The 17,949-nt window shown below is 52.8% G+C and overlaps 1 protein-coding gene across 19 annotated transcripts in view; it reads left to right on the forward strand.

Annotated features, from left to right (window-relative positions):
* SYNGAP1 (synaptic Ras GTPase activating protein 1) overlaps nt 1-17,949 on the forward strand; it is a 31,898-nt gene that overhangs the window by 8,526 nt on the left and 5,423 nt on the right. For 9 of the 19 annotated variants that reach the window (XM_023538540.1, XM_011373471.2, XM_011373470.2 and 6 more), the window contains 14 exons: nt 3,810-3,901; nt 4,370-4,491; nt 6,404-6,557; nt 6,759-6,857; nt 8,299-8,925; nt 9,055-9,199; nt 9,430-9,574; nt 11,024-11,260; nt 11,396-11,597; nt 11,804-11,982; nt 13,070-14,144; nt 14,513-14,686; nt 16,318-16,529; nt 17,628-17,718. In XM_023538540.1, the coding sequence (XP_023394308.1) occupies nt 3,810-3,901; nt 4,370-4,491; nt 6,404-6,557; nt 6,759-6,857; nt 8,299-8,925; nt 9,055-9,199; nt 9,430-9,574; nt 11,024-11,260; nt 11,396-11,597; nt 11,804-11,982; nt 13,070-14,144; nt 14,513-14,686; nt 16,318-16,529; nt 17,628-17,718 (3,554 nt within the window). Of the gene's footprint in view, nt 1-162; nt 525-3,638; nt 3,687-3,809; nt 3,902-4,369; nt 4,492-6,402; nt 6,558-6,758; nt 6,858-8,298; nt 8,926-9,054; nt 9,200-9,429; nt 9,575-11,023; nt 11,261-11,395; nt 11,598-11,803; nt 11,983-13,069; nt 14,145-14,512; nt 14,687-16,317; nt 16,530-17,614; nt 17,719-17,949 lie in introns of those variants that run through there. The other 10 variants (XR_002783559.1, XM_023538547.1, XM_023538546.1 and 7 more) reach the window with 6 other exon arrangements.

Below are 17,949 nucleotides of genomic sequence, written 5' to 3' on the forward strand. Positions count from 1 at the left end.
CGGCGGCGGCGGCGGCGGCAGCTGCTCCATCCGCATGTTCTCGCTGCATCTTCCGAGTGGGGGGAGTTATGGTAACTGGAGAGGGTACAGCGGAGGTCGGGGGTGGGGGTCGGGGACTGGACTTGTGCGGGCCAGGGCCTCAAGCGCGCGGGGGTGGCCGGTGCGGGGTGGTCTTGGAGCCCCACCGTGGAGGCGGCAACCTGTGTGTCCGCGTGTGTGTTCCCGTTCATGCTCATGTCCCCTGTGTGTCAGTGCCATGTGCACACGGGGTCTGATTCCTCTTGCACACATGTGCAGCCATCAAGTGCAAGCCTGCCCTGTCTTATCCTGCCTCTGCACGGTTTCTACTTAGGGGGCTGCTGAGTCGGCCACTGGATTGTGGGGCAGTCCATGACCATACTGACTGGTAATATCACCTCTGACCCTGAGCATGCATGTCCCTGGTTGAGGCTCACTTCCAGCAGTCTCCTGTGTGTGGAGATGTGTAGCTGCATGAGCAGGATTTTCTGTGTCCCTGGTGGCAGGTGTGTGTCTTTGCATGTGTGTTTCATCATTGATCTGGGTATCTGTGTCAGTCCCACCATGGGTGTCCAGGGTGTGTCTGGTTGTGGGTGGTATGCAAGTGGGGGGAGGGAGAAAGTGTGTGTGAGTGTGTTCGTTGGAATCCTACTGTACATGAAACACCTTTGGGCTAGGCAGGTGTTAACCCCTACTCTGTCAAGAAGTGGAGACAGAAAAGCTGAAAAGGGAAAGTGGGGTAAAGAGGAAAAGTGGAGAGAAAGGAAGGGAGGAGAAGAGAGAGCCAGAGAGAAAGAGTAGCTGGAGATTGGGAATGTGGGAGATAGTTGAGCCAGATTTAGAAAAGAGAAGTGAGGATAAGAGAGTTTAGGATGGGGAACTGGGTGGAGATGGTGGGAGAAGGGGCCTGGGAACTGAGGTGGGGGCAGGGAGAGTGGAGTCGGGCCTTTTGGTAAAGTGATCTCTGAGAGAAGAAAGTGAGAAGATGGAAGACAGCACGGATTCACTCGATTTAGTTCTCGGAGACCCTGTAGGATCGGGGAGGCCACTCAGGCAGAGGCTGGCTCACAGTGAGGCCTGTCATGGCAGGGACTGTCATTAGATGTTCCTCTCCCCAGTGTAGAGATTTGTCCCCCATTTCTCTGCTCTCTCTTCAACTCTGTTCCCCACTCTGCTCTGGCAACCTCCCTCCCTGGCTCTCCTTGAGAGCTGCCAGCTGGGTGTGATAAGGAAGAAAGACCAAAGAGAAGGTTCAGGATTTAGGGGACTGCAGGGCAAGGGGAGATTCTGTGGGTGATGGCAAGATTAGAGAGGTCGGAGACGCGGGAGTTCAAGCCCTTGCTGTGTGTGCGTGTAAGAGCAATTGTGTGTGTACAGAGGGTGTGTACATGTGTGGGTGTGTGCATAATGCCTGTGTTACGGGTCTGTGTAGGTGGCTGTTATGTGCGTGCATGCGTGTATACATCATGCAGGGATGGGACATAGAGACCCACGATCACAATGTATATGGATCAGGTTTGCTGTGTGTACATGGATTTGTGCTGTGTTTTCTGTACATGTCACTGCATGCAGCACTAATAACAGGATGTCCTGGGTTTCTGTCACTCTGCCCCCTTTTCTTATGTGTTTTTGCTATTCTTATACTTGCAGCAGTGAATCTTTGTAAGCACATGTGTGTTTGGCCTCCATGTACCTGTGACTTACGTATGAGTTCATGGATCTTAGTTCCTGGTAATATGTGTAAGGTTACATTACTTCCAAGAACCAAGTGGACCAGTTAGCAAATTCATTCTCCTTCTGTAAATTCTTTAGTTCCAAGGCAAAATTTTAGTGAATTTGAAGTCAGACTTTATTAAAGGAGCTTACATCTGAAAATAATGGCTGAGCTAGGTTCTCTGGAATGAGTGAGACAGCCATACCTGAGAAATGCAGAGACTAGGAAAGATATATCCTGAGCCCTTAGATGCATTGTTGAGTGTGTAACAGAAAGGTTATTAACACATTTGCTCCTTGTTTTTTCTTTGTCCTGGTAACAATCACCGATACCTGTGTTGGAGTCAGGGACCATATGGGGGAGAACAAGGGGTTATCCTGACACAGAGTGGATGTGGTTGTGCTTTTCATGTGAATGAAGGATGCAGGGTTACCTTGATGCGGATGTGATCATGGTGAACTCAAGCATGTATTTTAGAGGTTAAACAGGCTTCCCCTGTGTGGGGGCTATGTGTGTATCTCAGGGTTAAATGTCCATTTCTGTAATGTGCTGCCCATATGATTGCCTGAGGGACTCGGGCCTTATGTCCACACCAGCAGCTCTCACGTGAATGGAGTCCAAGTATGTCCTCCCCTGTTGTAGTACTCATATATGTCTAAGCATGTATCTGTGAGGTATGTGGGCTTCAGGGTCTCGGGCTGTGGATCCATGACACCCCTATGCTCACAGTTGTCTGTCTGCCTCCTAAGCACCTAGATCCAAATAGTTTTGCATCGCGATTCTCATATACACGTATCTCCACAGCTTAGTGTATGTTTCTGTGCTCTACACATATATTTCTGAGGGACTGACAAGGGCCCCTGTGTCATGGGATCCACATTTTTGTGTGCAGGCCTCCTAACACTTGGGTTTTAGAGGCAAGGGGAACATTGGGACATTGGGACTGATTCTAGGGCAGTTTGCAATTCTGGAATCAGACAGTGAAAATGTTGCTGTAGCCTTCCCATTTTCTAGAACCTACAGGGTTAACAAGCAGCTCTTCCGGTCCACCCCCCTCCAGCCTGTGGCTTCTTGTTGCCTTGGAGATGGTAGCCCCGCCCCTGATGCAGCACCTGCCCCCCCATTGGCTGCAGTGGTGACTGTGGGGCTGAGGGGGGAGCCCAGGCCTGGGCAGCCATTCTGGAGCTGAAGCCGGAGCTTGGCATGCCCCCACTTTCATTCTCCTCTAGCCGCTGGGCCCCTCAGATTCCCTGGCAGCAGAGCTTCAGCTTCCCTCTTCAGAGCTGCCACCCCTCTAGACTCTTGGCAGTCTTAGCTTCATCCGCATTCACCTCTCCTCCTCCTCTCCCTACTCTCACTTGGGAGTCCCCCAACCCCCACTGCCCATTTCCCCATTTCCTTGAATTCTTTTCTCCTAGCCTTCTGAGTCCCTGCCACTGCAGTGCACATGTAACCGGCCCCTTTTTCCCCTTCTCCCTACCTGCCTCTTCCTTGAATTTTCTGTCCCCAGTCTTTTCCCCCTGTCACTCCTCACAGGTCCCTAACAGGACTTCTCCTTCCAGTCCAGGGAGGGGGTCATGGGAGACAGCCTTGGGCCTCCAGACAGACGGGGGTTCCAGGAGGGCGGAGAGCAGGTGGAAGATGTGCCCAGCTGAAGGAAGAGGAAAACTTGCCTATGGGCAATGACCTTAACCCAACTCTCCCCCCCCCAGCTAGTCTCTTCCTGGGGGGGTCGGCACCAAGGACCTATCTTCTGTAGATATGTGTCCTTTATTACTGGGATTTTGCTGACTTTCTCAGCCATGGCCCTCTGCTGACTGCCAACCCCAGTCATGGGCCTAAGGCCTCCCACTCCGTCCCCCTCGGGGGGCTCCGGCTCAGGTTCCTTGCCCCCTCCTTCCCGCAGCCAACCTCTCAGCCGCCGCTGCTCTTCCTGCTGCTTTCCAGGGGGTAGGTGAGGCTGGAGTGAGGGGCAAAGGGAGGTGGGCCAATGTGCTGGGGCCAGGGGTGGAAACCTGGGCCGACAACGACCCCCTTCAAAACTTCCCTTCTGGCCCTTCCCTTTCCTTCCCTCCAGAATACCACTTGGGTCGTTCGAGGAGGAAGAGCGTCCCAGGGGGGAAGCAATACAGCATGGAGGCCGCCCCCGCTGCGCCCTTCCGGCCCTCGGTGAGTGAAGGTGCCTGCCAGATAGGGCTCAGCTGGGTCCCCTCCCCTCTAGTCCCAGCTGGAGCCCTAGGATTTTGAGAAAGGGGTCAGTAACAGGAAGGGGAGGGGGGACAGGGTGGGGAGAGAGAGAGAGAGAGAGAGAGAGACTGAAAGACTGAGACTGACTCTGACTGACTCTCCCCACCTCTTTGGTTTCCCCTTCTTGGCTCTGCCCCCCTGCTTCTCAGACCAGCCCTCCCACCTTCTCGAAGCTGGTGTGTGTGTATGTGTGTGTTTGTGTATGCGCTGGCACCCGTGGGAGCAAAGGAAGACAAACTGATAGCAGGGCTTTTATCCTCCTTTCCTCGCCTCTAGAGACTTGCCTTTTCCCTGCTCCCACCTTCAGCCAGGGTCTCTACCAGCTGAGGGGTGAGTAGGTAGAACTGACCCTGCCCCAACCCATGCCTATCCCCATTTCCTGCCCACCAGCAAGGCTTCCTGAGCCGGAGGCTAAAAAGCTCCATCAAACGCACGAAGTCACAACCCAAACTTGACCGGACCAGCAGCTTTCGCCAGATCCTGCCTCGCTTCCGAAGTGCTGACCATGACCGGTACAGGGCTGGAGTGGGAGGGATGAGCTGGATGTGATGTAGGGAATATAGGGGGCTCTACATTGAGGTTGGAGGAATGGGAATTATCTGAGTACAGTGGTCGAAGGCCTCAGATTGGCTGTGAGATGTTATGGGGTAAGGGATAGGGAGAGGACAAGCAGAGAGACAGGAAAAGAGACGAAGGTGAAGCCAAAGAGGGACTTTTCTGGCCAATGGAAGTATGGGCTCCAGCCCAGAATTGAAGTAGCTGTGCAGAGAGACAGAGAAGGAGTAGAGGAGCCATTAAGGAATCCAGGGAAGGGAACGGTAGTTGGTAGGAGAAGAGTAGTATGATCTAGGTAAAAGGGTATGAGGGAACCCACAAGGTTGGAGTGGGGTTGGGGCTGGCAGATACTAATGGATGAGGGAAGAGATGGAGGAGAACATGACAGAAGGGGGAAGCTGACACATGTGTACAGGCTGACAGGTTGGGGAGGGGATGCTATAGGGTTAATCCAGGGACTAAAGCGTGAAGAAGAAATCCTCAGAGAAATACAGAGAGCACTGTCTTTGAGACTGGGGTTGAGGGACATCTGATGTCTGCTTCTATTGTCTGCTTCTTGGGGTCCCTCTCTGGGTTTCCCCCTCACCCAAATACTCCTCAGGGAGAACCTTGTCCTTCCTTTCCCCATGTCTGGCCACCCCCGGGATTGGGCAGATAGGGAGGTTGGGATAGGTGAGTCACACCTTCCCCTGCCCCCCTCCCATGTCACCAGAGCTAGATTTGGGGCTGGAGGGGGGGGTAAGGGCATGGTATTCCTGGCCGCGGGGGCGGGGGGCCGGGGGAGCGTCGCGCTGACGGCAATGGAGCCCGAGATGATGACGGGGCTGCTATAAATAGCTTCATGGAGGCTCCCACACTCGAGCTCCCCCTCCCGCTTTCCTACTGCTCTCTCTACTCTTCATCCCCTAGCCATCTCCATGCTGCTCACTATCCTGTTCCTTAGTGTTCTGTGCCCCCATCCTCCAGTTCCCTCAGCCCCTTTTATCTTCTGCTCTCCCACAGTGATCTTCCTATTTTCTTCCCTTGTCCCCCATCTTTATTTCCACGACCCTCTCCAGTTATCCTTCCTTATCTTCTCCCATCCAGTCTTTCTGCACACACCTTTGCCTCCCCTTTTCTCCTTCTTGCCCTAGCTCTTCTTCCCAAGTCCCCATTTTCAGTCTCTTCGTTATCACTTTCCTGCCCATAGCTTTCTCCTATTTCTCGTGATTCCCCTACACACCCTCAGTTTCCTTGGGCCGATATAACAAGTTACCCCAAACCCTGCTAAAACTTACCTCATTCATTCATTTTTTGAATTATTATATATGCCTTACTGTTAAAATGTATAGTTGAAACTTACTGGATTTCGTTAACCAGTGTCACCATAAAAAATAAATTAATTAATTTAAAAAACAAAGCATTTTTTGAATTATTAAATGTTTTATAAGCATTAGCTGTTTGGCAGCCCCAGACAAACATCTTTCCACTTCTGGCTCTTTAGTTTTACTTTTTCTTCCTTATAGTGGGCTCTGGGTTTGGGGGTCACATAGAAGTCCCATCTAGAAGTGTCCCAAACCTGCCCGTTCTCTTTTTTTTTCTGCGCCATGATCCATTCTGGGTTGAGATAACCAGGTGTCCCCAGTCCTCACAACCTCTTAGGTGCGAACTGAGGGGGAAAGGGTATCTTAAAGAGTTCTGTTTTCTTTCATATCCCTCATGTCATTCCCCAGGGATAGACTGGTTTCTTTCCATCTGTGGCTGTGTCTGTGTGGGAAGGGGGTTCAGAAGGCCCTTTCCCCAAGTACCCATCCAGAGCGTTGATACAAGCCCTAGTGTGTAAGACGAGTGGGGACCCTGATCCTCTGTCCTGAACCTCCTGCCCACCAGGGCCCGGCTGATGCAGAGCTTTAAGGAGTCGCACTCTCACGAGTCCTTGCTGAGTCCTAGCAGTGCGGCTGAGGCCTTGGAGCTCAACTTGGATGAAGACTCCATTATCAAGCCAGTGCACAGCTCCATCCTGGGCCAGGAGTTCTGTTTTGAGGTACTGGGTCTTGTATGCTGGGGAGGGCCACCGGGCAGCGGCCTCAGGGAAGTGGCACAGGTAGGGATGTCAAAGAAACTGAAACCTCGGGAGCTGGGAGAAAGGAGGATAGGCCAGGGAGGAAGAGATGGTGGTGGAGTCTCCAGTCTTTAGGAGTCACTTCTCCTTTGCATTCCATCTCAACTCCATACCCCTCTCTAGGTAACAACTTCATCAGGAACAAAATGTTTTGCCTGTCGTTCTGCGGCTGAAAGGGACAAATGGATCGAGAATCTACAGCGGGCAGTAAAACCCAACAAGGTATCAGGAATGTGGGCAAGGCCATGGGGAAGCTGGGAGCCTAGCGGGGAAGGCAAGCTAAAGGAGTTGAGGCTTGGGAGGTAGGAGGGGACCAAGGTGCAAGGAACAGGGATGAGTAGGAGGTGACCCCCATTTTTCTCTGAGTCCCCCATTTCTTTTCCCTTTGTACCTCATGATCTGTTTCCCTACCATAGAAATCATAGACTCATATTGCTGATGGGGCTCTGGAAGTTCTCTGGTTCATCCTCCCTGCAGGTAGAATGTCCCACTGATACCCTCACAGGTGGTCACTCTGCTCCTGCTTACAGTGTTCCTGTAGGACACATACAGCTGTCAGTTAACCAGATCTCTAGATCTTGGTTTCCCCTCTGAAAAACCGGTGCGAGTGGGGTTGGACTACGTGATCTCTAAGGTCCCTTTGGCTCAGAAATTCTATGAGTCTGTTTTTCCCAAGACTTATTTCTCAGGAGAAATGCTCCCAGTTCCATCAGCTATTCTCTGTATCTCATTTTCCAGTGAGCTCACAGTCCTGATGGCTCTCTTCTAGGGGAACCCTTGTTTCTCAGTGTCCTTAAAGAACTAGACTCAAGATACTGGATGCGATCTAACCCATGCAGTCCAAACCATGCTGCTTTCATGGTACAACATCACCTCACCCTCACCACAGCTAGTGGTCAGTTGTATCCCCCTGACTCCCTTTCACACTAATGGTATAGCCTCACCCATTTCCACCCTGTAGTTATGCAGTTCTTTTTTTAAAATTAACTTCTCACTGTCTTCGAAAGACTTCCCAGTTCTCCCCTTCAAATTCCACCTTAATATTTTTGGTTTACTATTCCAGCTTTTAAAATCTTTCCCAATGCTGATTCCATTGTCTGATGTGTGAACTATCCTTCTGTATTAGTTTCTTAGGGCTGCTATAACCACTTACCACAAACTGGGCCACTTAAAACAACATAACTTTATTCTCTCAGTTCAGGAGACTAAAAATCCAAAATCAAGGTGTTGGCAGGGCCTTGCTCCCTCTGAAGCTCTAGGAAGAACTGTTCTTTGCCTCTTCAGAGCTTCTGGTGGTTGCTGGTGGTCTTTGGCATTCCTTGACTTGAGCTGCATCTGTCCAGTTTCCACTGCCATCTTCACGTGGCCATTGTCTCTTTGCCTGTCTCTGGTCTTCAGATCTCTCTCTTTATGTAGATACCAGTCATGGGATCTAGGGCCCACTCTAATCCTGTATGACCACTTCTTAACACGATTATATCTGCAAAGACCCTATTTCCAAATAAGGTCATATTCACAGGTTCTGCATGGGCGTGAACTTCTCAACTTTATAATTACTGTCTCATAGACTCTGTCTCACTTTATCTCACTATATTTCCTCTTTTGGTTTCTCTGTCCCTCTGTCCCTTCCCCTTTATCTTCCATGCCCACCCCACCATGCCAGGATAACAGCCGCCGCGTAGACAATGTGTTGAAGCTGTGGATCATAGAGGCTCGGGAGCTGCCCCCCAAGAAGCGGTACTACTGTGAGCTATGCCTCGATGACATGCTGTATGCACGCACCACCTCCAAGCCCCGTTCGGCCTCAGGGGACACCGTCTTCTGGGGCGAGCATTTTGAGTTTAACAACCTGCCGGCTGTCCGTGCCCTGCGGCTGCATCTGTATCGTGATTCAGACAAAAAGCGCAAGAAGGACAAGGCGGGCTATGTCGGACTGGTGACTGTGCCCGTTGCCACCCTGGCTGGGCGCCACTTCACAGAGCAGTGGTACCCCGTAACCCTGCCAACAGGCAGCGGGGGTTCTGGGGGCATTGGGGGCTCAGGAGGGGGAGGGGGCTCGGGAGGTGGTTCAGGGGGCAAGGGCAAAGGAGGTTGCCCAGCTGTGCGGCTGAAAGCACGTTACCAGACGATGAGCATCCTACCCATGGAGCTGTATAAGGAGTTTGCAGAGTATGTCACCAACCATTATCGGATGCTTTGTGCAGTACTGGAGCCTGCCTTGAATGTCAAGGGCAAGGAGGAGGTTGCTAGTGCACTGGTTCACATCCTGCAGAGTACAGGCAAGGCCAAGGTGAGTGCCGTGCCTACAGGAAAAGGTGACCTGGGAGTGGGCACTTGCTTGGGAGTGGGCAGTGACGATAGGGCACTTCATGAGTTTGGGTTATACAGAGGCTGACCCTTGGATTTTCCCGGGCCCCAGGACTTCCTTTCAGACATGGCCATGTCTGAGGTGGACCGGTTCATGGAACGGGAGCACCTCATATTCCGCGAGAACACGCTCGCCACTAAAGCCATAGAAGAGTACATGAGACTGATTGGTCAGAAATACCTCAAGGATGCCATTGGTATGGCCCACCCTCAGCTCTCTTCTTCCCAAACCTATCACATGTTCACCCCAGCCCTCAACCTGGCTACTCCAGACCCCAAGTCCACCCTTCCTCAGGTTCGATGCTTCCAAGCCCATAGTTTCTGGACACCAGCCTCCAGCCACCTAATTTTGAGATACCTTAACCCAGCAGCACCTGTCCCTGCCCTTGGAGAGTGTGACCACTCCTCTTTGTGTTTTTCCCCCTAGGAGAATTCATCCGTGCTCTGTATGAGTCCGAGGAGAACTGCGAGGTGGACCCCATCAAGTGCACAGCGTCGAGTCTGGCAGAGCACCAGGCCAACCTGCGAATGTGCTGTGAGTTGGCCCTGTGCAAGGTGGTCAACTCCCATTGGTGAGACTGGGAACTCTGGGTTGGGGGGGCTGGGGTGGGGGGAGTCCTGTGTTCATCTGTTCATCCATCTGTCCATCCTCAAAGAGGACTAAGGACCAGCCTACGGGCAAAGCATTGTGCTGGGTGCTGTAAAAGTAGGCAGAGAGGAATGGAGCCCGACCCCTGCCCTCAGAGGGCCTCCACCAGAATGAGTAGGATCAAATCAGACACAGGAAAGCCACAGAACAGTTGTAGGATGTCTTAAGTGACAGGTAATGGTCCTGCCATGTAACATAAGGTCAGAGAAGGCTTCATGGAGGAGGTGCCTCCTGGGCTGGGCTTTGATGTTTGGATATGGTGGGAAAAGAAGACATTTCAGGAGAAGGCTGTAGGAGAAGGCACATGCATGAAAACGAAAAGGCCCAGGAGCTTTCAGGGACAGCAATTAGGACAGGTTTAATGGCGCACATAACTCGTAATAGTTGTGGGAGAGATGTCTGGACACGGGGATTAGAATTAGGATCTGGAAGGCCTCACCTGCCGGTTAAGGAGTTTGAGTGCATTGGTAGGATACGGTATGCTGTTCATTAATGGTGCTGGTCTAAGAAGTGTCATGACTGAGAAGATTAATCTTTAGGTAGAGTGGGGCTTGTAGGTGACTGGAGTAGGAAGAATGAAGTCCAGGCTAGTTGGGAGCTACTGCTCACAGGTCAAGCATAGAAATCAGATCCTGAATCAGGATGGTGGCAGGAAAAGAGAAGGGCTGCTGTAAGGATCCTCTGAGGAAAGCATCAGCAGCAATCGTCAACTGATTGGATAGGCAGGGGCATGTCTGGGGAGTCAGGGATGACTCAAGAGGCCAGGAGGCTGGTGTTGGGAGACCTGGGGCTTCACTGACAGAACCAGGAAAGCCAGTTGGAGGTATGGGGATGTTGCTGAGCTCCTCTTTACAGGAGTCAGAGTTTAAGGTGTCAGTGGGACAGTAAAGTGGAACGAGAGATGAGGAGAGTGAGCTCTGAGTCATTCCAGGGACTGGGGATCATGCCTGGGGCACCTCCATCCCCATTTCCCCGGAATCCAGAAGAGTTGGGGGGTCCGAGCTCCCTGTACCTCAAGTGACCCTCCATCTCTTCCCATCTCTGTCTCTCCCTGGTGTCTGTTTTTCTTCTCTCCTTGTCTCTCTCACATGTTCCTCCGTCTCTCCCGTGTGTCTCTCTCCCCTCACCTTCTCTTCCCCTCCCGTTCTCTCCCCCTAATCTGTCTGTTCCCTCTGCCATAGCCCTCTTCTTCCAGCAGCCTCCCGTCTTCCTCCTGCGGTCCCTCCCTGCCTGTCTCTCTCACCTGTTTCCACACCCTCACCTCCTACCACCCCCCTCAGCATGTTCCCTGGAAGCTGAGGGTCTCTGGGGCTCAGTCCCGGTCTCTCTCTTTCTTTCTCTCTCTCTCTGTCTCCCTAACCCTTCCCCCCAGCGTGTTCCCGAGGGAGCTGAAGGAGGTGTTTGCATCTTGGCGACTGCGCTGCGCAGAGCGGGGTCGGGAGGACATTGCTGACAGGCTGATCAGCGCCTCGCTCTTCCTGCGCTTCCTCTGCCCTGCCATTATGTCGCCCAGTCTCTTTGGGCTCATGCAGGAGTACCCAGATGAGCAGACCTCACGAACCCTCACCCTCATCGCCAAGGTCATCCAGAACCTAGCCAACTTTTCCAAGTGAGGAAAGGCTCGGGGGTAGGGGGCCGAGAGTGGGCAGCAAGGGTCTCTTGAGTCCCCAGAGACCCTGAGACGGGTGGGTGTGAGGCCATGTGTGTGTGTTTGTGACCTCTATCTTCTGGATGCCTTGGCCAGGTTTACCTCAAAGGAGGACTTTCTAGGATTCATGAATGAGTTTCTGGAGCTGGAGTGGGGTTCCATGCAGCAGTTCCTGTATGAGATCTCCAACCTAGACACACTGACCAACAGCAGTAGCTTTGAGGGTTACATCGACTTGGGCCGAGAGCTCTCCACACTGCATGCCCTGCTCTGGGAGGTGCTGCCCCAGCTCAGCAAGGTTAGCAAATGCCCTTTTGCCCTGTCCCCAGATGTTTCCAGAGTCTTCTGTGGCCTGAGAGACCACTCTCTGCACAGAATTTTCTCCCTCCCTGTTCTCAGACGCATCATCACCACTCCCCCAGCTCAGACACCCTCCATCTGCACCCTCTGAGGCCCTTGTAGAGCTGGGCACTTAGCCCCCAGGTAACAGCCTCACCCTTCCAGGAAGCCCTCCTGAAGCTGGGCCCACTACCCCGGCTCCTCAATGACATCAGCACAGCTCTGAGGAACCCCAACATCCAAAGGCAGCCAAGCCGCCAAAGTGAGCGGCCCCGGCCTCAGCCCATGGTGCTGCGGGGCCCATCGGCTGAGATGCAGGGCTACATGATGCGGGACCTCAACAGGTGAGCACGTTGGGACCCCCTTACCTGTGCCATAGGACCCCCTACTCTTCTGTTTCTGATCATCTGATCATCTGGGCTCCACGTGTACCTTTGTAGGGGTTGAAAAAGAAAAAGAAGTAGGTTGTCATAGAAAATGGTAAGGAGACAGCGGTTAGGCTGAGAGCCCTTTAAAACTAGGTGTAGCAAGAAATGTGGAGCCCCAGAAAAGTGCAGAGGCTTCTTTAGCTTGTTGTAAGCCAAGGGGGTCTCACTGCCTGCTCTGATTAGCCTTGTTCCCCTGCCTGCCCATGCCTGTCCCAGAGCTGAGGTTCAACCAGTACATGTTAGATCAGCCATGTAGTGTCTATACATTCAGATATTTTTGTACTAGTTAGAAAATAAGCCCTGCCCTAGCTCCCACCGGAACCCTGCAGACCTTGCCAGACCCAGCACTAGAGGAGTAACAACACTTGGACCCTAGCCAGGCCTCCCAAGCTACCACAGCTGTTCTAATGGGTGGCGCTGCACCTCAGCTGCTGCTCATTGTTTTGATGACCTCCCTGCTTGTTCCTTTGCCTGTCTCTCTCCCTCCATGATGCCATACCCATTCTACCATTCCCGCCTCTCCTCCCATTTGTCCACGCCTTCTGCCCACCTCTCTCCTTCTCTCTGTCTGTGCTTGCCCCTCTTTCCATCTCTCTCCAGCTCCATCGACCTTCAGTCCTTCATGGCGCGAGGCCTCCACAGGTGAGGGGTTCTCCCCTCCCCCGCCCTCCTCTCCTCTCCTGTCTGCTCCCCTTCTCCCACTCCAGTGGCCTTCACCTTCCTCTTCTCCTCCTCCGTGCACCCTCATCTCCTCCATATCTGCCCAGACTTGCCCCTCATCCCTCCTCTTGCTGCCCCCATCTCCCTTCCTGAAGAGGCCTTGTCCTTTCCTTTTCCCACATATCCCTTCCCATCCTCCCAGCCTGCCCTGACCAGAGCTGCCACAGCCAGCTCTCAGCCCTTCCCTACGGGTCCCTCAAGGCCTGTGCCTGACTATAGCAGGCTTGATTGCCAGTAGCCTTGGCCTTACCGCCTGCCTGTATGCCCCCTTCCCTTCCGACAGCTCTATGGACATGGCTCGCCTCCCCTCCCCAACCAAGGAAAAGCCACCTCCACCACCCCCTGGTGGGGGTAAAGACCTGTTCTATGTAAGCCGTCCACCCCTGGCCCGTTCCTCACCAGCATATTGCACGAGCAGCTCAGACATCACGGAGCCGGAGCAGAAGATGCTTAGTGTCAATAAGAGTGTCTCCATGCTGGATCTGCAAGGTGACGGGCCCGGTGGCCGCCTCAACAGCAGCAGTGTATCCAACCTGGCAGCCGTCGGGGACCTGCTGCACTCTAGCCAGGCCTCTTTGACAGCGGCCTTGGGGCTGCGGCCTGCACCAGCTGGACGCCTCTCCCAGGGGAGTGGCTCGTCCATCACGGCAGCTGGCATGCGCCTCAGCCAGATGGGTGTCACCACGGACGGTGTCCCTGCCCAGCAACTGCGCATCCCCCTCTCCTTCCAGAACCCTCTCTTCCACATGGCTGCTGATGGGCCAGGCCCCCCAGGGGGTCACGGAGGAGGTGGTGGCCACGGCCCACCCTCCTCCCATCACCATCATCACCACCATCACCATCACCGAGGTGGAGAACCCCCAGGGGACACCTTTGCCCCATTCCATGGCTACAGCAAGAGCGAGGACCTCTCCTCAGGGGTCCCTAAGCCCCCTGCTGCTTCCATCCTTCATAGCCACAGCTACAGTGATGAGTTTGGACCCTCTGGTAGTGACTTCACCCGTCGGCAGCTCTCACTCCAGGACAACCTGCAGCATATGCTGTCCCCTCCCCAGATCACCATTGGTCCCCAGAGGCCTGCCCCCTCAGGGCCTGGAGGTGGAAGTGGTGGAGGGGGCAGTGGTGGGGGTGGCGGGGGCCAGCCACCTCCGTTGCAGAGGGGCAAGTCTCAGCAGTTGACAGTCAGTGCTGCCCAGAAACCCCGGCCATCCAGCGGGAATCTGTTGCAGTCACCAGAGCCGAGTTATGGCCCTGCCCGTCCACGACAACAGAGTCTCAGCAAGGAGGGCAGCATTGGAGGCAGCGGGGGCAGCGGTGGCGGAGGGGGTGCGGGGCTCAAGCCCTCTATCACCAAGCAGGTAGGTAAGGGTGGGAAGAAGGCAGGAAGGGAAGAAGGAAATGTGTTGGGGAGGTGGAGGTAGATTAGTTTGTGGTCTGAAGTTACAATTTTCTCACTTCATTCATTAAATGTGTGTAGAGTGCCTGCTATGTGTCATGTGCTGCTCTAGGCACTATGGATTTGGCAGTGAACAAGAGAGAGAAATCCCTGCCCTCAAGGAACTCACATTCAGAAGGGAGACATAAATAACGCATAGCATTTACAAGGTGATCAGAGCTAGAGCAAGGGAATAGGATTGGGACTCTATCTCTGTAAGTGCTCTTGCTCTAAATGCACCCTGCCTTCTTCCACCTTTCCTCTATTTGCCCCCACCTTACCCTGTCCCAGCATTCTCAGACGCCATCCACACTGAACCCCACAATGCCAGCCTCTGAGCGGACGGTGGCCTGGGTTTCCAATATGCCTCACCTGTCAGCTGACATCGAGAGTGCCCACATCGAGCGGGAAGAGTACAAGCTCAAGGAATACTCTAAGTCAATGGATGAGAGCCGACTGGACAGGGTACGCTGGCCCTACCAGCCCCAAGCCTCTGTCCTTCCCTTGCCCACAGGGAAGGCCTCTTGTCATTGCCAAAGGAAACATCCATGGTTAGGTAGTTATGGTGGAAAGAAAAGATAAAGACCTGATCCCTTCTCCTGAGAAGCCTTCAGTCTCTTCAGGGAGACCAGATATAGTCAGTTCATTGAAAAATCCAATTCCAGCTCTTTTTTTGTGGGTTATACATGTGATAGACTATCTGAGGAAAAACCTGTTCTCCATTAGGCGTACCTCCATGTTCTTCCCCAGGGAAAACATAAACCCTGGCTCTGATGACTGCTCAGGAAAAGGGAAGTTACTTTACTAGCAGCGTGAGCTGATAAAGTGGGCAGGGGCAGAACGGTTGCAGTTGTACTACAAGTGATGTTTAGTTTACCTGGTCAGTGCTCCATGGGCATAGGTGACAAGGGTTAGTGTTGGAAAGTGGTGTACATTGGCCCATTTGTGGAAAGACTGTCCAGACGCTCAGCTGGTGGTGGCCCAGAGCCAAAGAAAGCAAGAGCTTTGAGGTACACACAGATAACTTAGCAGAAGGCTCCTTGAGGAAGCCATGGCTATAAGGACCATGAAGGAGAGGACAGCTGTAAAGAAGGTATGGCTCCAACTTGGGGAGCAAAGAGAAGTTTCTTAGGGGAAGTGGTTTTTTTGAGCATAGGAAAATGTTGGGGCTGATTTAGGTGGACTTGGTCCAGCAAATTCCTTGAGACAATTAAGCCCTAATGCCCCCAAAGTAGCCATTGTAGGCAATGAATTAACATCTTTTCTTTGTTTCTATGAGATTGGTTATGTACCCTCTTTGGAGAATGAGAAAATACTCTCAAATCACTTTTTCTGTTCTGTGGTTCAGATGAGGAATCTTTGTTGAGGAAGGCTCTAGACTACTACTGTTCAGTAGGAGTCTCTGCAGTGATGAAATGTTCTATAATCTCCATGTCCAATATAGTAGCTATTGGCCACATGTGGCTGGTGCAACTGGGGAACTGAGTTTTTAGATTTATTTAAATTTCAAGTAGCCACATGTGGCTAGTGGTTACTGAATTCAATAGCAGAGCTCCAGACTTTAGATCCAATAGGGCAGGTAAAATGACTCTTCCAGGGTCATAATCAACAAAGAAGCATTTGTAGATTCTCAGCCTGGACTCACCTGAAGCCCAGACCCATTGTCTCCAAAATTGGACCTTTCCTCTCTCTAGCCAATGTCTCTCCTTCCCGGTCTTTCCCGTGTGTTCTGTGGCCTGGGTTGGGGCTGAGGAGTCACCTTAGCTTTAATTTCTGGGTACAGTCATTCAAGGTGCATCCATGAGTCTGTCTAGATTCCTTTGTGGGTCCTCATGTGTTCAGGTGCACCTGTGAGGATATGTACATACCTCTCAGGGAGTCTATGATCTTGCTTCATTTTGAGGGAGTCTCCACGGAAAGCCCTTTGAAAAAGTGAGGGTGTATATATGACCAACAGGCAGGGAAAGGGCTGAAAGAGGAGGTTGGGATGTCCCTCACCCGGCAGTGGCTGTGCTCGGCAGGCAGGGATGGAAGCTGGGTGGTGGGGTCAGGACAGGGCGCCCCTCACAGTGCGGGGTCATGTGCCCGGCGGGCAGGTGAAGGAGTATGAGGAGGAGATCCACTCACTGAAGGAGCGGCTGCACATGTCCAACCGGAAGCTGGAAGAGTATGAGCGGAGGTTGCTGTCCCAGGAAGAACAGACCAGCAAAATCCTGATGCAGTATCAGGCTCGACTGGAGCAGAGTGAGAAGAGGCTAAGGCAGCAGCAGGTGGAGAAGGATTCACAGATCAAGAGCATCATTGGCAGGTGAGGGGCGGCCTGGGGAGGGGTAACAAGGGAGAGCCTGAGGTTGAAGAGAGCTAGTGAACTCCCTCTTCAGCCCCCAACCCCCAACTCTAGACATTATGAGGAAAGCACACCCCCTACTCCCAGGGATGCCACTCACTCACCTATTACCAGAAAGGAAGAAGAATCCTTTTGCTTAGTGCAGTAAATGTCCCTTTTCTAAATGCTGACCTCTTTCCTGATAGCATAATTTCTAAAGCCCTTGGAAAATGTGCCTGTTACTGTCCACTAATCACTATGTATCTGGACCCAGCCTAGACTGGGATTCCCCACTGGTTATTCTCAACCCAGCCGGTCATGTTCGCCCCAAACCTAGTGAGGGATCCTGGGCCAGAGTAGCCCCTGGCCATCCTATCCTGTGCCACCCCTACCTCTCCAGCCTAGGAAGGGTGTTCCATTAGAAAAGGAATGCCCTTTGTTTTATAAAGCCTGTAAATATTCTCATCTGCTCTGTAGAGCCCTAGGTTCCAAACGAGGTGTCCCAACAAGGGTGTCAGTTATCTTGAGAAATGAGTGGGACCTGGGGTTTCACTCCAACCAGAGCCAGCTTTATTTTGTTCCATTCTAAATGTGTATTTGAGTAAGATTAATTAGAAGAAAAAGGCTTGACTTGAAACTTTTTTGAAAACCACTGTTTTAATTGCTATCCTTTATGAGAAATCACCTTGAGCTCAGAGCTGCTGAGACAATGATTGTAGAGACTCCTCTTGGGCAAGGGGCGTCCCTGGGGCTAACTGGAGATGGCCTAGGCGCGGTGAGGTGGAATGGGGGACGTGGAAGCCAGGTCTTCAGCCACAGAGGGCACGTTGTTCTGAATGGGAACATGGAGGGCCAGGGCTAACTGGATGGTAAGAGGTCTGGAAGGCTCAAAAGCTGTCCTTAGTAGGGAGATGTGAGAGTCTCAGAGAGAAAGGTGAATAACAGGGATAATGGAGGGATTCTGAGGGCAGGGGAGAAAGGTGCCCGGGGCTTTTCCAGAGGGCTGCGGTTTCCCGGGGTCAGGGATTCCGAGGGCAGGTTAGTGCCCGCCACTAACCCCACTGAAGCCCGTCCCTTCAGGCTGATGCTGGTGGAGGAGGAGCTGCGCCGGGACCACCCCACCATGGCTGAGCCACTACCTGAACCCAAGAAGAGGCTGCTCGACGCTCAGGTGGAAATTACAATGTCATTTATCTTCTCCGTGTCCCATCCCCATCCATCCCACTGTCCTTGTGCCCTCACTGCACCAGCCACCCCAACCCCATCACCATCTGTCTCTCCCATTGTCCTCCATTTGTCCACTGACTGCTCCCTGCAGCCCCTCAGTGACCCCATCTTCATCCCATTGTCTGTGCCTTTGTCACTCCTGGCAGTGTCAGCCCCACCACCCCCTGTGCCTTCC

Source organism: Pteropus vampyrus, unplaced genomic scaffold (genome assembly GCF_000151845.1).
Source record: "Pteropus vampyrus isolate Shadow unplaced genomic scaffold, Pvam_2.0 Scaffold225, whole genome shotgun sequence".
In the NCBI taxonomy this organism is placed as follows: Eukaryota; Metazoa; Chordata; class Mammalia; order Chiroptera; family Pteropodidae; genus Pteropus; species Pteropus vampyrus.